The sequence below is a fragment of the Melanostigma gelatinosum genome (genome assembly GCF_949748355.1).
Source record: "Melanostigma gelatinosum genome assembly, chromosome: 14".
NCBI lineage: Eukaryota > Metazoa > Chordata > Actinopteri > Perciformes > Zoarcidae > Melanostigma > Melanostigma gelatinosum.
The window spans coordinates 22,065,892-22,087,924 of record NC_136647.1 but is presented as its reverse complement, the minus strand read 5'-3'; the positions used below and the strand labels follow the sequence as shown (position 1 = coordinate 22,087,924).

The 22,033-nt window shown below is 42.8% G+C and overlaps 1 protein-coding gene across 1 annotated transcript; it reads left to right on the top strand.

The window, feature by feature from the left end:
* Positions 1-2,648: 2,648 nt before the first annotated feature.
* gdpd5a (glycerophosphodiester phosphodiesterase domain containing 5a) lies at positions 2,649-18,640 on the top strand (the record flags this gene model as incomplete). The annotated part of the gene is made up of 15 exons (XM_079284219.1): positions 2,649-2,768; positions 7,022-7,125; positions 7,288-7,381; positions 7,464-7,523; positions 7,617-7,715; positions 8,627-8,720; positions 10,150-10,295; positions 11,749-11,831; positions 12,145-12,295; positions 13,090-13,320; positions 13,715-13,860; positions 15,405-15,552; positions 15,891-15,973; positions 17,542-17,654; positions 18,549-18,640. Exons 1-15 carry the CDS (start codon positions 2,652-2,654, stop codon positions 18,638-18,640), a joined length of 1,761 nt encoding a protein of 586 aa, XP_079140345.1. The 5' UTR covers positions 2,649-2,651.
* Between the last annotated feature and the right edge of the window lie 3,393 nt (positions 18,641-22,033).

Here is a 22,033-nt window from a genome sequence, read left to right as displayed (position 1 = left end):
TAACCCGTTATCCAAAAATGCCCATTGTGCCAAAGGCCCATTGCAGAAATAACAATCTCAAACAGAAGCACATGGCTAATTATTATGCAGAATGACATCATCGGACCTTACCGTTTTTTTTTTGTCCTACTGGTGAAGGCATGACCCACCACTCTGCATTTTCCTACTTGTTGCCTATAGGCATGAGACGTGAGATTAGTCAGGTTTACGGTAAGACCACTCAGAGACAGAGTAGGGTGGGTCGTGTTATTGCAATGGTAGGAACAAAATATTGCAGCCGGGTAAGGTCCGATGATGTCATTTTGCTAATAATTAGCCATGTGCTACTGTTTGTGGACTTTCAGTCCAATGGGACCTTTTCTTGGACTATTGGGATTTTGGTATAATGGGCCTTCGGAACAATGGCATGGCACCACTTGGGTGCCATGCCATTGCAACTACTAGCAACTACTAACAGCATGCTAACATGCTTGTTGTGGCAATGCTTACACACTGATATCTAGGTTATATTTACCAGGTTAACTATCTTAATTGAGCTCAGAATCAGAACCGTTTATTTCCAAGGTATGTTGCACATACAAGGAATTTGACATAACGGGTGGTGCATACCATTAAATAATCAACACAGTGCAAAAAGTAGAAACGTATTACAAATTTACAGTAAAATATGAAATAATGTGCACAAACGAACAGATAACAGGACTATAAACAGTGAGAGATAAGTGTAATGTAAAAGTGTTGAGTGTATTTAAATAAGAAACCTAGAAGGGATGTGCGGGGGAGTGGCCAGTAGGAAATTGTCCTGGGGTTGACAGAGTCAGTGGGGGACCTGGGCTCTGTTTATGAGCCAGACTACGGATGGGAAGAAACTGTTCATGTGTCGTGAGGTCTTGGTCCTGATGGACCGCAGCCTCCTGCCAGGTGGAAGGGGCTCGAACTGTTTGTGTCCAGGGTGAGAGGGGTCGGCTACAATCTTTCTTGCTCGCTTCAGGGTCCTTGAAGCGAACAAGTCATGGAGGGACGGCAGATTGCACCCATCACCCTCTCGGCAGAGCGGACGATGCGCTGCAGTCTGCCCTTGTCCTTGGCTGTGGCTGCAGCGTATCAGACGGTGATGGAGGAGCAGAGGATGGACTCAACGATGGCTGTGTAGAAATGCACCATCATTGTATTTGGCAGGTTGAATTTCTTCAGCTGCCTCAGGAAGTACATCCTCTGCTGAGCCTTCTTGGTGATGGAGCTGATGTTAAGCTCCCACTTGAGGAAGGACTCCACAGCGTCGATGGGGAAGTCACCCAGGGTGATGGGGGCAGGTATGGCTGCGTTCTTCTGGAAATCCACAACCATCTCCACTGTCTTTAGAGCGTTGAGCTCTAGGTTGTTCAGACCGCACCAGGTCTCTGACCTGTAGGCGGACTCATCCCCACCAGAGATGAGTCCAATGAGGGTGGTGTCATCCGCAAACTTCAGGAGCTTGACGGACTGGTGACTGGAGGTGCAGCTGTTGGTGTTCCCTGTACACCAACAGCTGCACCTCCAGTCACCAGTCTTAGTCATGCTAAAAAGCTCCTGAAACGTGTTAGCATGCTAGCATTTACAAAACTTTGATGGGTATTTACTAAGTTTTGGACAGATTGAAATGTTAGCTTGAAGCTGGTATGTATGTGTAGGAAATTGCATGGCATTCCATCCAATAGTTGTCAAGATACTGTATTGAAATTAGAACCAAATGTGTCAATGTCATGTAGGCACTAGAGGAAAAGTCAGAATGGTTTAAAATGCTGCAAAAAAATCGAACAAAGAAAGAAAACAGTGATACTTTGAAAGTCAACATTTTCTCAGAAACTGTCACTCAGCCAGGTCACCGAGGCTTTATAAACAGAAAGGCCCTGATTGCACACATGCTTGCTCAGACTGGCAGCTTGTTCCCAGTGTCCAGCTTTATTTTTAGACTTGATACAAATAACCCGTCCTGTAGGTTACATGATCTACTTTTGTGCAATTCCATAAGCTTCTGAAATGATCTTAAAAAAGAAAAGTAAAAAAAGACTAATAAGGCTGCCGGAAAAAAAGAAGACACGGCACAGCACCGTGTCTTCCAGAGAGCCATGAAAACAACAAGACCTGTGCCAAGACATTTTTACCTGCCACCAAGGCAACAAGCTTTTCTCTGAGGCAGAATTGAGTTTGAGGGCAACACGATGACTCCATCTTACTCTTCCCCTTTTACTGATACTCTTCTTGTTAAAGGATTAAGTCATACCCATAGATGGATGCTGCCTACCTACCGATGCCCATTTCCAGTCATAAATAAGATGGTAAAGGTTGACTCAGTGACTGTAAACCATATACCATATTATTATGTCAGTCCCAGACATGACTCGCTACTGAAAAGTGTGTTGACTTCCTCCAGCAGGTGTTGTTACTCCCAACAAGAGCCAGGACCGTCAACATGTTCACAGTGTTTTGTGAAAATATGCCACAGCAACGTGACGTGACATGGCCTGTTGATGGAAGATGTCATTGTACGCACTAAGACTGAGCTAATGATTTGAAAGCGTGTTCTGTTTAGTAACCCTCTGATCTTCTCCAGGGTTCCCGGTCCTGTGTGGGATGTTAACGGACTGGTGGTGCGTTGAGGCTGAAGGAGCATGGTGAAACACCAACCCTTGCAGGTCTATGAGAAACAGGTCTTTGTGTCCTTTGTCACTGGGATCTATGGTTGCCGCTGGAAACGCTACCAGCGCTCCCAAGACAACAGCTCTAGGGTAAGACTGATCATTACGCATGGGTATCATGATGATATATAAAGGTTCAAATATGATTTGCTTGGTATACTAATACATTTCTTTCTTTTACTGTCACAGCCTTTCTGTATCACTGTATTGTACTGCTGAGGGGTGATCAAAGCATGGATCTTTGATTAAAGCTGGTTACTGTTAGGGTAGGCTATTTTAGTACCAATACAATACTTATTTCGATACCTTACTTTGAGAATGGTCAACGTGTTTTTCTACTAAACCCATTTTATTGACCAAAAGAAGCCAAAGGTCTTAATTGTTACACATTGCACGCCCCCGATCATTCTGATCCTTAACTCAGAACCCATCAGCTATTGGTCTCTTTCCAGTCCTATCTGCAAATGGAGACACATGAATGGAGTTGGGGTTGAGACACAATGTCCGTATTTTGTGTAGCCAATTAGCCAAGCTAATAACCAATGGGTTCCCAGATTGCATTTGGGCCAATGCTTTATGCCTCTTTGGCTCTCCACGCGGACTATTTACCTGCATGCCACCAAATCTTGCTTCAGCGTGGTTGGTCGATACCACTCGGACTACAAACGGAAACCATGGAACGCTTCCGATACCAAGATCTTGACACGTTGACTCCAGATTCTGCAGTCATATGCAGATATCTGTGTATAGAGATTACTCCTAAAGTGATTCAGACTTTATACAGGAACTAGACGAAGAAACAGTGTCATCCCTCAACTGCTTATTACACTTGGACTGTTATAGGCATGGAAGTGTGATTATTAAGATGATCATAGGTGCTTAAGCCACAGTGTTTACAGTGCATCTGCTAAATGCTAGTGCTGTTGTTGTTGTGACCTGGCTTACATCTCAGTCACCACACCTCTGGAGAGTTGAAACAGAAATGTGAACAACTTCAGGAAGGAAATGTAAGTTTCAGTCCTCTAGGTTGTAATAAGATCAAGAAACATGGTCAAACATGGTAACAGAGATTGTACATCTATGATACGTCTATGTCAAAACAGATATCCTTATCTCTATTTCCACCTATGCTACACATATGCAGGGGTCTTGTAGATTTATGTAAGGGAAGTAGATTGAGTGTAGCCATTATCTTACTGTACATAATGTACAGTAAGATAATGCACACAATCTTGCTGACACTGCGCTGAAACCTGATCGCACCTCAGGAATAAATGAGCTGTTTTCCATTTTGTGGTTTTGAAGGCTGGAAAATAAGTCAGGCTTTGTGAAAGGCAACACTAAACAGTAACCCAATGTGCATTCAGTCATTTTGATTATGGCGTAAGGGGCTCCTTTTGTACCCCTAAAAGTAATAAAAGCCTGTCGATTTAGAAATGTGTTGATCACAACAAGATGTAGGGCAATGTTAAACAGTCAACTCATTATTATATTTGTCAAAATATCTGTCAAAATATCTTTCTTTCATATTTGTAAAGTATCTAATGCATTTGTAGCTTATTTTATTTGAGCTTCACTTTAGCAATTCGTTAGATATTTTAGAAATGATAACACTTATAAGAGATGAAAGGTTGTTTCCAAGACTAATCCATTGGAAGTTGATGTCATCCCTATATATATATATATATATATATATATATATATATTTATTCACTGAATTCCTAAGTGACTTCCAGACCAGGCCCTAGTAACTGGGGAAAACAAACCTCACAATGAAGCAAGTATCAGAAACAGTGTGTGTGTGAGTAAAGCAGAGCCAGACACCCAGCTGTGTAGGACACCCACTGGGCAGCCACTGCTGCTGGATATCGTCTTTATCACAAAGAGCCAGCGGCTCTGCCGTAAATTAGTCCATTTACTGACTGTGCTGACCAAGAGCACAGCTGCCCCTTTCCCCTCTCTGTCTCAATTTACAGAGATTGATGTAGTCGCGCACACATGGTACTAGCACTGAAGCAGAGAGGTTAGCATTCATGCACTGAAAAGCTGTCTGTTTACACAGCAACACAGTGATGTGTGGCTGATTTAGTCATTCAGGACAGTCCTTTATTAGTGAGGGCTTCTTTTGGTTCTCTTAGACTTCATCAGTACTCTGAACCTCTGCTTCTACTTCATGACAGTTGAAGCTGCCTCAATCTATATTTATGTATTAACACTTGATCACATGACCGTTTCATTTGAGGTCCTTGTAGTGACCAACCCCTCAGAGAATAAAGCTTAGTTTATACTCGCACTTGGCGCCGTAGGGTGAGCCTGGAGCTCCGAGCATGAACGCAGGCGTTTATTCTCTCTGTGGGTTCGCTGCATTATTCTCCGGAACGCTAGGGAACTGTGAAGAATCAAAAAGAGTGTAACTCATAGATGTGACCATAGACTGAAGGTGTAATAGCAAAACGTCATAAATAAACCTCCACAATGCTGAGGAGGGATTGTAATTTTCTGGAAACTCGTATCTCATATTCATATTGCTTTTGTCACTTTTAAGACCTCTTGTTTTTTTCAGCCTACTCTGTAGGTCCCCCCCATGTCTCGGTCAAGAGCTTCGAATTCACACACCGAGTTCGGCTTGACTGATTCGTCCAGCATCTCGTGATACGAAACAGTTTCTTGGTTGAACAAGCAATCGAGCCAATCAGAGCCAGGGGGCAGGACTAACACAGTTGTCAAGCTGTGCGCCGTAGACTTTGTGTCTTAACATCGGCGGACATCGTAGTTTGTTTATACTCCGCTCTACTATTAAAACGCAGGCCAAACCAGTGGCTACGTAATAATGTTAACTCCTAGTCACCGGGGCGCTGAATCCCACATCGACGCTGTTCTCGGCTGAGTTTGACGGCTCGATACCTTAACACTTAAGTTAGCTTCTCTGCGTCAAAATGTTTTTTTCAGAGTTTTACACCAGTGGCGTTGGGCAGGTCGGCGTTGAGATATTAGTGCATGTTAAAAACCTGTTGGTATCAATGCTCAACAAGATTTGTTGATGGCCTATCACACTTTACACCTCCCCTCACAAGGCATTAGCTCCTAATCCTGTTAACTACTGAAGGCACAAGTCCTTGAGTGCTGCACAAGCTCTCGTCTGTACCTTTGTTCCACATGACATGCCAGTAGACTGTAAACCTGTAAACAGAAAACATGTGTAAGTAGCTAGAAGGGCACTCGGAGAGCACAGACCTGCACCAAGGCCGTTTCCATAAATGCATGTACCCGCACAGTGATTTGGATCTGCTCCAAAATCCAATGGCTTCTCGCTCTGCTCATACTTCCACCAAATGTCATGAAAATCAGGCCAGTCGTTTTTCCATTATCCTGCAGACAAACGAACACCTTAGCGGAGGTTATGTGCTACCTGGTTTTGGTTTTCTCTTTTTAATGGCTTGCTGGATTTACAATCATTATTGGACGATTGCTGTGAGAAAATAGTAGAACTGAACTGGGTGCACCACTGAGGCCGAGGAAGGATATAGACCTCATGACTAAAGAGTCACAGAACAGAGTTCCACAAACATGAGAAAATCCAAGAGAACATCTGATTGAAGCGTGATCTCTGGGAAGTTCAGTGCAAAGACACCGTAGTAATGGTCGCATGTAATTGCATACATATCATCTAAGATCTTACCAAAAACATGCAAAAGTAGTCCTTTATTCATTTGAGAGGCTGAGAAACAGACATTATAACAATTGAATAAAATTGATGATGTCCAAAATTCAAGTTGATTGTGTGGAAATTTTTCAGCCAATCCAAAAGTTACTCTGCATCCTTCTAAAAAAATGGCGTATCACAGAAACGAGCTGTAAACAGCACATTGACATGTTAAGTTGTTATGGTTAACAACTAAGTCCAATATTCACTCTCCTCTTAAGCTCTGGTGGCAAAATCCAGGTCTGAAAAGTGAAGCCAAGTGTCTAAACGCTGCATTCTCTCTAGTGTCCACCAGGGGGCGACTCCTCTGGTTGTATAGAAGTCTATGAGAAAATGACTCTACTTCTCTCTTGATTTATTCGCTCAGTAAACATTGTAAACATGAGTTTATGTCTCAATCTCTAGTTTCAAGTCTTCTTCAACACAGCATGATGTTCATTTAGTACATTATGGTCCATTTAGAGTCAGACCATAAAGCAGGGGATGCTTTAGGGCGGGGCCACAGTGATTGACAGGTCTGTACCATGCGTTGTCCTGAGTGTTGAATGTCAACTGTAGTTAGTCTGCTGGCTGTTTGTTGCTGAGTGCGTGGTGCGTAGTCTATGTATGAGATAACTGTAGCTTGTGCTTTTCTTCACAGTGGGAGTGTACCTGGTTCGTCATCTTGTGCAGTTCTTTCCTCCTGCTTCTCTTTTGGGCCTACTTTTGGTTGGTGGCTCAGAATGATTTCAACGAGTTTAACTGGTGAGTCAGTTAACCTTATGGCAGCAGGGCAAACTGTAAGGAGAACTAATACCATTGTGTAGTGGGTTCCAGGCGGCAAAGTCAAGGCAAAGTTCTCCTTTTTGACAATAATTCCTTTTTACAATCCGCATTGATCAGTCCAACCTCACCTGTTCACTACAGGTTGGTATACAACCGCTCTGGAGAATGGAGGGACGAGACGATCCCCATCCTCGCATCCACCAGCGTGGGATTCAGCTACATCACATTCCTATTGGTAGCGTTACACCCCGAGATGTTAGCAAACTTGCTTATTGCTCAGTTATGATAAAACTGACTGAATGCGGCTTCTCTTTCAGATTTTAGCACTTTTCCATATATCCTTGGGCCAGCAGCTGAACCTCTACTGGCTTCACAAGGTGCTGTGGTTTACGCCTCACATTTCTTCATGTATTTGCTCCACACCGTCTTCTGAAATGAAACTAAATCTGACCCCATCATCGTCTCCACAGATTGGAGTGTTGGCTACGTTGCTCACCACTGTCTCCGGCGTCATCTCCGTCGATGACATATGGGGAGACGAGTGGGACATCCTGCTGCTTTCACTGCAGGTTGGTCCACAATCAGAAGGACATGACTGTGCAATAACTGTTTTGTTTTTGTTGTTTTCTTCTTCTTTCTACATCAATGAATCCTTTGAAGGATTTAAAGCGGGACGGGAGGAATTTTTGTTCCAAAATAGTACCAAAAAAAGAGTAAAAATGTCAGCACTTGTAATTATTCGGTTTTGTTTCATTCGTCACAGTTTTACTCCTCATTGTTACCTACTATGCAAACTTGTCTCTGTTTTTTCTCACAAACTCAAAGGAATACTTTAACATTTTGGGAAAATTTTTGTTGTTGCCAGAAGTTAGATGAGAAGTTTGATACCACTCATGTCTGTCCATTAATAATAAACCGACCGAATAAACCAGTTAGCTTAGCTTAGCATAGAGAAGTGAAGTGACTGCTCTCCGCCAAGAAGTAGTGCTGGCACATGACGCCTTGTAAAGCACAGCGTAGTGAGCATTTCTGGGGTTGGTTGGCAGACTTTTCATCTGTTCCTTCGTTCAGAACCAGGCTAGCTGTTTACCCCTGCTTTTTTACACTAAGCCAAGGTAACCAGCTGCTGCATGTAGTTTATTTAATAGACGGATGTATGATCAGTTTGTTACGTTACCGAAATCTCTCTGTCCAAACGGACGTCTTGCAGAAACTAAACTTCGGCTCTTGAACACTGAAAGACTACTGCGTGTTGTATTTGCTGTGATAACGCTTCCAGCCTGAAAATTGCTATTTAATCACCGGAAGTGAATTAACCTCACCAACAACATACATGATCAAAACACAACAAAGGAGCTCTGCTCATCGCACTAGAAGCTATTTCTGACATATGTGTCCTCAAAGTTGTACTCTGCTGTACTCTCTCTAATATGTGACCACCAATTAACAGCAGTGTTCTCTATTTGTGTTTTGTTACCAGTCCACAGCACCTTTCCTGCACATTGGAGCCCTGGTGACAGTCACAGCTATCAGCTGGTTGGTCGCTGGCTATGTGGTCCGCAGAGAGAGATCCAGTAAGTGTTGACTTGTATTTCAAGTAATGGTCCATGTCATCAGCCAGGCAGACTCCGGCTTTTGATTTCTTTGGCTTATAGAGGGCAGTGTTGTAGTACTCGAAGGTCTTGTCTTGGAATGGACCGTATTTTTACTCTGTCTCGTCTTGGTCTCGGACAAAGAGGATTCTGTATTTTTTTCAAGATGGGTCAAGAACACAACTGAGGGGCATATCACCAAACTGCATTACAACTACATTGCTTGATTCATTTGTTACCATCAATACTGTGATTGCTTATAGAAAACAAAAGACAATCCCCACACATCCACCTCTGCAGTGCCTTCTGATCATTTTATCAAGACATTTCTCACGCTACATGTATACATACACACATATAAACATAGCACAAAAAGTAAGGAAAGTTGTGTTTGGTAGATTATTTCTTTGTCATATATATTATATATATATTCTTGTGCAATAAATCTTATACCGTTAGAAAGCCTGTTTATTTCCCTTTTTAAATGAAAAATTTGCCAAATCTTCTCTGCCAATGCCAAACAGCTTATTCTGCCATTGACTCTTGTATGGTGTTGTTTGGTGGATTGGATGATTGAAGTCTGAAGAAACGAGACATATTGGCAATTTAACAATTTATTCATTTAACAAACAGGAACCTCAGTAGTGTGTGGAAGAACCAAACACAGCCAGAACAGCCTGGCTCCTCCTCATGCTGGTCACCAGGCTGCTCGCACACTGCTGTGGGATGCATCCCATTCTTCAAAAAGCATTTGTCGCACGTCAGCCAACGTGGTTGTGTTGGTCACTCTGGCACGGACAGCTGATCCCACAAGTGTTCAATGGGGTTGAGGTCAGGACTGCTGGCAGGCCATTCCATCCTCTCCACTCCCACATTCTGGAGGTCGTCTCTGATGAACCGCTCTGTTGGCATTGGCAGAGAAGATTTGGCACCATTTTAAAAGGGACATAAACAGGCTTTCCAACGGTGTAAGATCTATTGCCAAGAAGCATTGTTACAACAAAGAAATAATCTACCAAACACATTGCCTTAATTTTTGTGCTATGTTTATACTGTATATATGGCAGTGAAAGAAAAAGAATAATCTTCTTTCTGTGTTTTTATGGTAATGGATCTTTCAGTTAAGTACAAGGAGTGCCTATATGGTTTGCATTTTCTACATTTGATCTGAATAATGGTTATATGTCATGTAATGACTCGCACTGGTCGGGTCTTGGTCTTCACTCGTCTCGGTTTTGATATGCTCTGGTCTTGGTCATGACTTGGTCTCCGTTTAGATGGTCTTTACTACAACACTGATACAGGTTACGAGCACTGGTGAAGATCTTTTTTTACACGATTTAATATTTTTGAGGAAGGCCTTCACCCTTTCGAGAACGATGTTTCAAACCCCCTCACTCCTCCCTCTTAGATTTCCAGGTGATGATGTTGCTGATCTACATGGTCATCCTGCTGGCTGTGTATTTGGCTCCGCTCACGTTCACCTGCCCCTGCATCATGGACCGGCACAGCCTCAGACCGCGACCAGACATCATTGGTCGAAGGGGAGCTCCGATGGTGAGTCTGTGCTCTGCCAGTTCATTGTTCTGTGAGAGAACATGTCACTGCAGACGCCTGTCAGGTGTCGCCTTTTTAATAGATGCACCATTCTACTCATGGGTCACTGGATATTGTTTTTGTCTTCATTAGTACATAGACTGAACGTGTGCATGCCACTAATATTTCACACAGCAGAGTGGTATCCAGCTACAGTACATGAGAGGCAACCCCCCACTGAACTGTCATTTCACAGCTGGACAAGCAAATACTGTTTGACATGACGAGCTGTAAACAAATGTACAGAGACGTTCAGAGCTGTCACACACACATACAGAATGTACACACAAAACCAGCTGGCTCTCACCGCTCTGCAATGTACCTCAGCTGTATGGATACACAGTTCTATCTGATTTATTCAGAGTTTCAGCTAAATGCTGCATGTTTCATGTGATTCTTTTAGTTTGTTGAAGACACTGAACCTACTTTGGATTTTGTACAGTTCCCATTTCACAGTATGAAATCTGTTTTGCTGGTATCTGTTTCTACTGTCAATATCATCAAGTAATTCACAATTTCATACTTAATGTGTGATTTAAAGTTTGTTTAACCGTAGCCTAATCTCTGGATTCAGTCGCTGAGATGTCAGCGACTGCCACTCTGCTAAGCTAGTTACCTTTAGCAAGAGTTTAGCGAGTTATTTTTCTCTATTATGATAGGATTATTCATGTTAAATGACAAATACACTAGTTAAGCTAAGGCTAGCTATGGCTGTCTCATCAGCTAGCTTTCCCTTGGTAGGCTGTAGCTCTCTTCCTTTAGTTAGCTATTTGTTTTTAGTAATATTAGTTTGTTTCTCTCTCTGTTTTGTACTTACATTGAACGTTAGTTGTTTTCATGGAAATTATTGGCTACATTTCTATGTTATTATATATAGTTACTGCATTTTGCCTGTGCAGGTGTAGCAATGTAGCCCATTGATAATGCATATATTTTAGATATGCATGGTAAAGAATGACTCACTGTAACTTTTCGGTTTCACTTTTGATCCATACATGTTTTCAATAAATCACACCGTGTGTAGGATGTAGGGTGATTTATTGGCTGTAATGTAATATTTATGACTGTTTTCATTTGTATCTAATCACCTGAAACTAAGAATCGTTGTGTTTTCGTGAGCTTCGAATGAGCCCTTCATATCTACATAGGGAGTCTTCTTCACGGAGTCCACCATCTGTCTACAGTAACCTGGACAAACCACACAGGGGCTCTAAAGAGGGCCTGTCAGCTTTTTATTCCCTAAAGGCCACTGTATGTCTGTGAGACGCTGACACGGTTGGAAGGGGAGGATTGAGCGGAGGGGTATTCAGTTGTTTGCTATCTGCGCCCTCACTACTCGAGGAAAGTAAACCCTACACACTGCTCCTTTTGAAATGTTCTTTTATCCTTCTCCGACTTCCCCTCTCTGCTCTAGCTGGCCCCAGAAAACACCATGGTGTCCTTTAACAGAGCCCTGCAGTATGGAACCAGCTCCCTGGAGGCAGACGTCACCATCAGGTTATTCACCACACATAGCATTTTTAATTCCAGGTTATTTATCTTTCATGAACTGAAGTTCCATATATAGTTCCCTCAGCTGTGATCTAGGTTGTTTGGTAGAAACATTAACATGTAGTGAGGGAGATGCACATACATATTGCCTTGTGAATTAGTTATCAGCACATTGCACTTCTGCTTTTTCATGTTTTTTTTTTATTGAGCTTCTGTTTTGCTCTTATGTCATTATTCTATTTCTTTTTACCAAAGTATATTCTAAATCATAACTGAAGTTGTATAGTACAACATTTTCTGACCATGTTGTCTCTTCCAGTGTGGACGGTGTTCCCTTCCTTATGCGGGACCGCACATTGAAACGAACGACAGACGTCCGTAAGGTCTTTCCAGTCAGGCAGTATGATGATGCCTCTTTCTTCAACTGGACTGAGATTCGCTCTCTGAATGCAGGCCAGTGGTTTCTGGAGGTACTGGAATCCACTTCAGCTCACACTGATTTGTCCATGCAGACTCAATCACATCTATCAAATTCGATGAGTCCACATTATTCACCATATTCAATGAACTGTCCTTTAGGACTATTTTGGTGAAATTGCATTTAGGATATGATGCAAGAACATAAAGTAATTTCTGTGACTACAAAATGTAATGAAACCTACAGTTCTAAAATGAAAAGATGTTAAAAGTGCTGATGTTAATAGAACTGATTAAGCTTCTCCAATACTGAACCCTGTAAACCTTTTCAGCCAGACATTTTCAGTCTGCAAATGCTTCGGTTCAAAATGAAACCAAACTTTTCTATGGTTGTCAGTTTTTGTGCTACGGACAAAGGCCAGAATGTGGCCTGCAACAGAATAGGTCAGGCTTGTTGGTAGCACAGCCGATTGCCGGATATGCTACTGAAGCAGTTGTTGATTACTTGCGTCCCCTATTGGCCGGTTCAGAGGGGGGAGGAGTCAGCCGTCAACAACAGTATAAAATAAGAGTTTTTCACTGTAGGTCCCTGAGTATCCAGTCATAAATGAGCACAACAAATATGAAGCTGATTGGTTCTGAAGTGTGTCCGACTGACCGTGGACAGACACACGACCGAACGTTTGTACTGGAGAGAAGGGTGCCGATGATTTTTCAAAAAGATATAAAAATATAAAATGAAGCTGCATGCTTAATTTATATAATTCTATACCGAAGAATATATTCCATACAGCAAAGTATGTTGCATCTCTGTGTCTGCCTCTCATTTGCTTTCCTCTGCTTCCAGAGTGACCCCTACTGGACAGTAGGAACCCTCACAGCGAGGGACCGCAGCAGAATAGCCAACCAGACGGTCTGCAGTCTGGTGGAACTGCTGCGTCTGGCGGCCAGGGCCAACGGCTCTGCACTGCTTAACGTCCGCCGGCCCCCGCCAGAGCACCCGCGCTACCGGAGCTGGTTCATGGACACACTGTGGGCTGTGCAGAAAGCCGGGATTACCCAGAAGAGGGTGAGGACTGTAGGTCCACTTTCACGCCATAAAAATCCCTTGATTGCTTAAAGGCGCTGCTTGTAGTACTGTAGAGTTAAGCACATAAATGACTGCCACAGAGATTGGCAGCTGGTATTGTCAGGATTTCTTTTTGGCACAAAACAGAGGGCACTGTTCTTTCAGCTGCAAATGGTTGCAAACTGTTTTAAGGATGGAAAGCCCAAAGGAAACATCTATTCAACCAAGACATCGATTAGGAATGGGTTATAAGATGTAGTCTGAAGTTTGACTGCCAAACGGGGCCAGAAATATTCGCCATGTTAATATTTTAAATTCTACAAGTAGCACCTTTATTTTAATACCATAAAAGTGCAACATCTCGCACTGCATTCTGTCTGACCCGGGTCTGTGTTTGTGCCAGGTGACGTGGACCCCCGACACTGACAGGGGGAGGGTGCGAGGGCTTCCGCAGACCGCAAACGAGAAGCTGTCAGTGGAAGAGATGAGGCAGAGGGGAATAACGAGCCTGACCCTCCACTACAGCAAGGCCAGCCACAAAGACCTTCAGTAAGAGCAAGCCTGTACCGCTAGGCAACAGGAAGTGCTCAGATAAAGCATGATGGAGATAAGAGGGAGCTTTGTTTGTTGCTGAAAAAAGATAAAGAAAGGATGTTGTTGTCCTTTGGACTTATTCCTCATAAGTGTAATGTTGATATTGAAGAATAACTCTGATGCAACTCCGTCATATTTCTGGACTAATATCAAATGGCCTGTTCCTTCTACAAGTGATGTGTTTTCGTGGCTGTGGCCCGTTGACTTGGGCTGCAGCTGGCTGAGTGGATGTAGAAAAGGTCCGGGAAGAATCTCAAGTCAAATCTCCGAAGCAAAAGAGATGTGACATTAGATCAAGTTGCATTGTGGGTAATGCAGGTGCTAAGTTTGGAAGAAGAATGAGTGGAACAAAAAAGGCAATATCAAAATTGTTCGTCATGAATCCAACAAGACACAAAAAGATAGAAGAAGAAACCCGACCCCACACTGTATCCACGGAATTTGATTCAAATATTGTCAGACTCTGATTGGTGAATTGAAATGTTCAACATCACCTTTTCTCAAGTGAGAAAATGGTGTCTTTTCTAGTCCGATCACTCAAAGCTCTTTAACACTACATGTCATCATTCATCCATTCATACCGTGATGACAGGCTACCATGCAAGGTGCTACCTGCACACAACATCCTATATACTGTAGGCACAGCTACGGGAGCAATTTGGGGTTAAGTGTCTTGCTCAAGGACACATCGGCATGGCCTAGTGGAGGCGGGGATTGAACCGCCGATCCTCTGATTGAAGGACAACCTACCACTGAGCCGCAGTCGCCCACATGATGAAAACATAGTGAGAAGAACCAACACTGTTCTAACTTTGGCAGAATTACTCATAAGCCCGTTTTACACAGAGATCCTGCTCTACTGCCGTCAAGAAGATCCGCCATTACGCTGGTTTTGCTCTTTTACACTGAACTAGACAATTGCTCCCCGGTGTATGATTTTAGATACTCATGCCATCATCAGGTGCTGCCGTTGGCGTGTAAGGCAGCGTCCGGCTATGCCGGTGTTTTGGCTATTTCTGCTGCCTTGTAGAAAAAATATGCTACCATAGCCCCAGCCCCTTTACCCTAACCCGAAGGTTTCAGGTAGTGTGTTTTGACAGACCAGTGCCCCTCATCAAATAATGTGATTTATGTGCATGTGCAGAACCAGTAAGTAGCACATCTCGATAGGGGCCACATAGCGACAGACCACCAGCAGTCTCTGTTACTATCTCCGCTGCTGGATTACGTAACCTTTGAACGGTGACGCCGAGTAACGGCGCAACATTCGTGCCTTCGACAATCTGTGATAATGGAGCTTTGGTAACGAGATGATTGGTACAAATACGTTTTCTGGGTCATCAGGGACTCGACACTGTTTATAAAGTCTTTAGGTGAAATACTGTAGGTTTCACGGTGCATGAATTTCTGATACACAAAACCCAGTGAAAGGATCAGAGGATTGAAAGGGAGACGACCTTTTCTTCTCAGTGCTGACATGTGTTTTTTCCTTTCCCCAGGGAGTATCTGGCCAATAATGTGAGTGTGACTGTCTACCCAGTGAATGAGGGCTGGCTCTACTCCATCCTGTGGTGTAGTGGGGTGCCTTCTGTGTCCTCTGATGCCCCCCAAGTCCTCCGAAAGGTGCCTTACCCCATCTGGCTCATGGTAAACAGCTCTCCCTGTGTCTCATCTGACACACACACACACACACACACACACACACACAGAGACACAGAGAGAGGACAGCAGGAGAGAGGACAGAGACTGACGAGGGCCCAGCAAGACTCGAGGGCAAGGACACAGATGAATATGAGGGAGCTCAGCGTGGCGTTGGAGAACAGGACCCTGGGAACAGAGTCTGAGACAAGAACAGAGATCTGAACTCTAATGCAGCTGTCTGCACTCAGGGCCTTGTGTTTGCAGCTTCAGATGCTATGCATGTTAACGGTGACCTCCGGTGGCGTTGACTGGAACCTGCTCTTCTGTTTTTCTTTCTCTTGCAGAGTCGGAACACTTACGACTTCATCTGGATCACTTCAGATCTGGTCTCCTTCGCCGTAGTCGTCGGGATTTTCAGTTTTCAGAAGTAAGTGCAGCGATCGTTGAGGGTCACAGAGGTACTACCGGACACACCCCTCTGTCAAATATAACACATCATATTTATTTCCACGCATCATTGCATTCAGTTTAAAGCACTAACGTGATATTTACTTTATGGCACTTAATTGAAATTGAAGAGAGAAAACCAAACCATGTTTCCAGTGGTATCACACCCATGCAGATAGTTTTGCTTTCATTTGTTGAGATTTCACCAAATACAACGTATGCAATTGCATTTGTGGAACACGCACCATTGAAACTTTACATTCAACATCCAGTTGTTTCTAGAAACACTTTCATTCTGAATCGTTCACTGAACACAGTCGGCTGCTTTCATTTGAACGGTTTGCTCCTGTTCTCAGAGCTGCAGGTTTGAAGTGTTGGGTACATCCAAACCTGGACAAACATTTAGTTCTTTTTTCATGACTTGAGTATTGTTGTTACTATAATTTAACATTTTGATCTTCTTTAGGAAACGATAGCTCATTATCTATTTTAACTTGAGTATTTCTCTGAACACATATCATCTAAACGTTTACAGGAGCAGCACGCCTCTGACTGTAGTGTTGTGTGAAAGGGATAGTTCTGATGTTTGGAAGTGTGGTTCTATGAGGTACTTCTCCATAGTCAGCGTTTTACTGCAGTAGATGGAGTTTGGGGAAACAGACAGGGTAGTGTGTGTGTAGCAGAGTGTGTGTGCTATACTCAATATGAGTTTGAAACACACTACTCAAGTGTTACTTTGGTGTTTTAAAGGTTGAGTTTGGATTTACCAAAGTCCCACAATAACACAATAACACAAACTGATTGTTTCTGCCAACGGAGTCTCATGAATTGAAGAGAGCAGAGATATTTATAGATAGAATATTTTAAATAGTGTACACTTCCAACAATTATTTATGTAGCTGTCTAAAATACGTCCACAGCAGTACAATGCTTTGCTCCTGTGCTGGTTCTCCTGTCTGTGTCTCCAAACACCATGTAGTGTAGTATTACACTGACTATGGAGAAGTAGTTCATACAACCACACATCAGAAACATGTTGAGAGGCTTTCTGTGACCGCACAGTGTTAACACAGCCTCTGAGTGTGATCTACACTGACTGTTCATTCTAATCTTTCTTCAGACACAGTATTGGTGCTCTGTCTTCCGACTGTCTCCACATTTCTCCTCCACGCTCTATCCTGACCTTTTCCTCTCTGTCCTCTCTTTCTCCTTTGACATTTGTACTTCATCCTGTGCTCTGCCTGATCTGCATGCAACCTCTCCTCTGCTGCCCCCCTGCCATCTGTCAGCTATCATATGATCAGGTAACTGCTGCGACTGCCTCGGCCTTTGTTTCTGCCTCCTTGTCTGTCCTACTTGTGCAGTTTCTGCCCGACGCCCCAAGGCCGATTTCCTTCCTCTTGTTTATCAATGTGCATCCCATTCAGTGTCTGTGTATTTGTATCTTAAAGGCCCAGTCTGGGCACCATCATTATTGAATTGTGTGATTTAATGGACGTGTTGCCTCTCCATGCCTGTGACAGTTAGTATCTGGTTGTGCTGTAACAGGTGGAGGATGAGAGGGATGCAGAGCTGTAACCCGGAGCAGATCATGCTGAGCGCTGTGGCACGTCGGTCCAGTCGGGAGGTCAACATCATGAAGGAGAAGCTCATATTCTCAGGTGCAGCTTTGACTACATTCACACCTGGAAACAAATGCCTCTGGTTGAAATTGTCTGAAATACAGCCATGAGACGTTCAGGTTCTTAACAGACATACATTATATTTTATTGAATATAGCCATTGTTAAGCAGTGCAAAGACAGGTCTGTCCACCCACACTTGCAGCCTCAGCTACTTGTGTGGGCATTCAGACTTGTCTGGGATGTCACGAAATCAGATTTTCACTCGTCAGGATAACTGACTGATAATATTATCATGATATCTGTGGAAGATTTGTAGAGAAAGTCATGTGTAGTGTGTCCGTAGGGCGGTTGGAGAGAGAGAGTCTGTAACTGTACAAAATCCTGTTTAGGAGGTGCTGGATCATTTATATGATCTCATTATGTTTATAATTAACATGATATCAGTATATCAGTAATGGTTTTGATATAATGGTTATCGTTAATGGTTTAACCAGGCAGCAACCTACCGTTCTGCCGAGTAAAGCCGATGTGCAAGTGTCTTAAAAGCTGCATTCTCTCTAATGTCCACCAGGGGGCGACTCCTCTGGTTGTATAGAAGTCTATGAGAGAATGACTCCACTTCTCTCTTGATTTATTCCCTCAGTAAACATTGAAACATGAGTTTATGGTCTCAATCTCTAGTTTCAAGTCTTCTAAAATACACATGATGTTCATTTAGTAAGTTATGAGAGTATGCTTTAGGGCGGGCTTACTGTGATTGACAGGTCGCTGCCGATACCAGAGCCGTATACGATGTCTGTAATGTCAGTTTAAGCTTTTAATGCAATCCAACTAAATATTCCCAGCTAAATCAAGTATATCAACGTGTTAAATGTGCTCATTAAAGAGACGTCCATGGCATCATCAATCATCTCCCTGTCATCTTTTTCAGAACTCAACAATGGGCTCAGCAGTACAGAGGAGCTATGTCTGTACCCTGAGAACGGTTATGCCACATACTCTCATGGAGAGCTCAGTCACTGAACAAAACACACAGCTACAGCTGGGCGTCTGGTTTCAGACCTCTCCTGACTGGATGTTGTTTTGTCATCAAAAGGAAGGAGGAGGACAAATGGGGAAACCGATCTGTTAACCAACTTACACCAGGAGTTATGACAGCATGGATACCAAATTGTATCTAAAGTATCTGGCCTATAATTCATCAGTTTTTCAAAATGACACATTATTCACTTGTTCATGTGCAAGTTCTAAGTAACACACGTATGTGTGTAATTTAATTTTGTATGTATTTTTTTTCCTTAAGACTGCCAGCATTTTCTTTGAAAGTAGTTCACCACTTACCTTTAACACGGCTGTAAAGAGTCCTGTTCTTGTTTTCAGTGTTATAAATGTGTTCAACATTCTTCAGTGGGACAACACGGCTGGTGTTTCCATGTCGTCATCACTTCAGGGGTCAGCTGACCAAATGTCTCATGATGAGTCACATGCTATTTCCTCCTGAATTAAATCCGTTGACCAGGTAAACGCGGAATTTGTTTCTCAAAAAAATGTTTAATCAATTCTCAATCATGAATAAATCATTTTAAAACAACATTACCAGATACATTTGGTGATGTGAGTGTTGATTGGGCCAAAATCCATTTGACTACCACGACTACCACTATCTGTTTGCTTGAGTGACCTTTGAGCGAATGCGGGCTGTAATGTTGTATTTCACTGTTTTATAACAGGTGTAGTGTTCTGTGTTATAAACTGATTTAAATATGAGATGTTTTTATTCTGTTTTTCAATGGTTTGGACATTGGTATTTTCTGTTATGTATTACCATTGGGACTGATGTCCTCTTTTATGTGCAAAGGACAATAGGGACAACGTAAAAACGTATTTTCTTGCAGTTTCATGGGATGGGGGGTTTTGGGGGTATTGTGAGTATATGGGGATGAATGTTCTTTGTCATGCCATGATTGACTTACTGTATAGTCATATTAGTTATTACGTCTTTCACATGACTGCCTTTTTGTTAAATTAATGGACTTGTAGTTGAGCGTTGAATATTTAGTTTTAGTGTCGTCTTTTAGTTAAAAAGGGGTACACATTTGTAGTTACAGCGACACCTCTGCAGCCGCAGACATGTCGGCTGTTCAACAAATCTATTCTTTGAAAAATGTGCGGTTTGTCTTTTGTTACAAATAAATCGCAAAGTATATTTTTAAACTGGAAATATAAAATTGGGATGAAAGTCTTTGACTCCTCTACAATGGGTCAGAAAGCTGAGCTGCTTTACTCGTCCATGCTTTCTACTAGCTTCTTATCACTTTAGTGTGGGACCAAACCTACGAAGCTAATGAGTCCCATCAGCTATAGCGTTGAGTTCAGTGCTGACTAGCTACTGTTAACGGGCTAACACGCAACGCTAAGTTGCTGAACAAGGTAAATGTTATGCCTGCTACACAATAGCAGGTCAGCATTGTCGTGAGCATGTTAGCATGATGACACTAGCATTTAGCTCAAAGCACCACTGTTGGCTGTAGACTCTTAGTCTGACTGAGACAACGCAACTGCTGCTTCAGTTGTATTTTACTTTTATCTTATTTTGTTACTTTCTGTAAAGTGGTGGGATTCTCATATAATTATCAATGACAACAGTATAGCGCTGGCTACAACAGGAAGTTGGCATGCACTACTTTGTTGCTATGATTAGCTATGTTTGCTCAATACGGCGTCTTACTCAACACTTTCTACTGTACATTGCATAAAATGCTTCAAACCATATGAATGTAAAAGCAGTTTCAATGATTAGGATCAATAAAAGATTACATCAAAACACTAGTATCAAAATGATCAAAGCTGTAGATCTGAAACGATTGGTCGACAGAAACAATTCATCGATTATCAAAGTTGCTGCCAATGAATTGTCATTTTTTAAGCAAAAACGCCAAAACTGAAGTGACTTGCAAATCTTTATTTTTTTGTCCCCATTATTTTCTGACATGCATAGATCAAACAACTAATCAAGAAATCAAGAACATAATTGGCATATTGATTTATAATAAAGTAGCTGTTAGTTGCAGCCTTAGAAATCTGTACTACTTAAAATAATCTACTTTTTACGGGATGGTCTGTTGCTGTCCGTGAAATCGACCACCTTAACTAATGTTAAGTACAAACACAGCATTTATACATTTCATCATGTTTCTGTCTGAAGTCTGTCATCAACCGCAGTAAATTATAATTACACTAAAAAGAACAAAGATTAATAAATCTTTTACTTTCAGGAAACAATTCAATCTTTACAGGCGAGTTGAGGATTAGCAGTGTTAAAGGCTCAGCGAGGCCGTTTTATTGTATAGGATGAGAAATTACGCTGTTCCAAGTCATAGAAAAACAGGTTTTTATTCACAAGTCGTCTTAAAACCAGCATAAGGAATAAACAGAAAAGAGATGATTCTCACGAAGCTGCTGTCTCAGCTGGCAGCAGGTACTCAGAGGTAAAGTGCAGGTCTGTGTCCTCTGTGCTGTTGTCAGGGCTGTCAGATGGCATGTGGCAGCTGGAGTCTCTTGCGCAGTTGTTCGTATCCGCCTTCACGTTCTCGGCCCCCTGATTGCCCTCGTTCTCCAACTGACTGTCAGCTGTGAAGCAGACAAGACGGTTGGTTGGATGTTCGGTCCCAGAGTTGAATAGATGAGCAGTAATTAATCCTTTTCAGCTAATATTCCTGTGTGTCCCGCTCTATTCTCAGCAACACTCATTGTGGTTATCCTGTTGTCCTTAACCTCTCTAGCTGTGGCCCGGATACCCTCCCAGTCTTATCTGCTTGAGGTGCAGTGTCACGTGTCCCTTTCCCTTTCTGAATCTAAACGTCTCAGTGAATCATTTTACGGTTTTATCATGTCACAGAAAGTGTGTGATGACACTGTCCTTTTCTTGCGTTTGCCATTACTCACAGTGCAGTTGCTGCCGGGAGTGGACAGCGGCGAGCAGACGACGCCTGTGCTCTGGATCAGTCACATTCAGCTCCGTCAGGTGATGCTCCCTCAGCCTCATCAAGTCGTCCACTGTTTGGTAACCGTTCAGCTGTGGAGAGGAGAAATGCTCCTGAGGAAGCATGTGGGGGGGGGGCCCTGATGGACACTAGAGAGAATGCAGCTTTTAAGACACTTCCACATTCAAAAGCTGAAGGAACACAATCTGGTATGGAAGATGATTGTTGCTGCATTGAAGTCAAAGTACCTCCATACTGAGGCGCTTCAACCCTTCCTGGACAGTTGATTTCTGTCTCACTCTGCGGGTTTGTGTTTCCATGTGCGTATGAGGGCTCTCTGTTAGCACGTCCACATAAATGAACTTGAAGTTTCCCGTCCTGCCATTCAGCATGCCAGTCCATATTCCCATGGAGGGCTTGGCAATTATGTCGA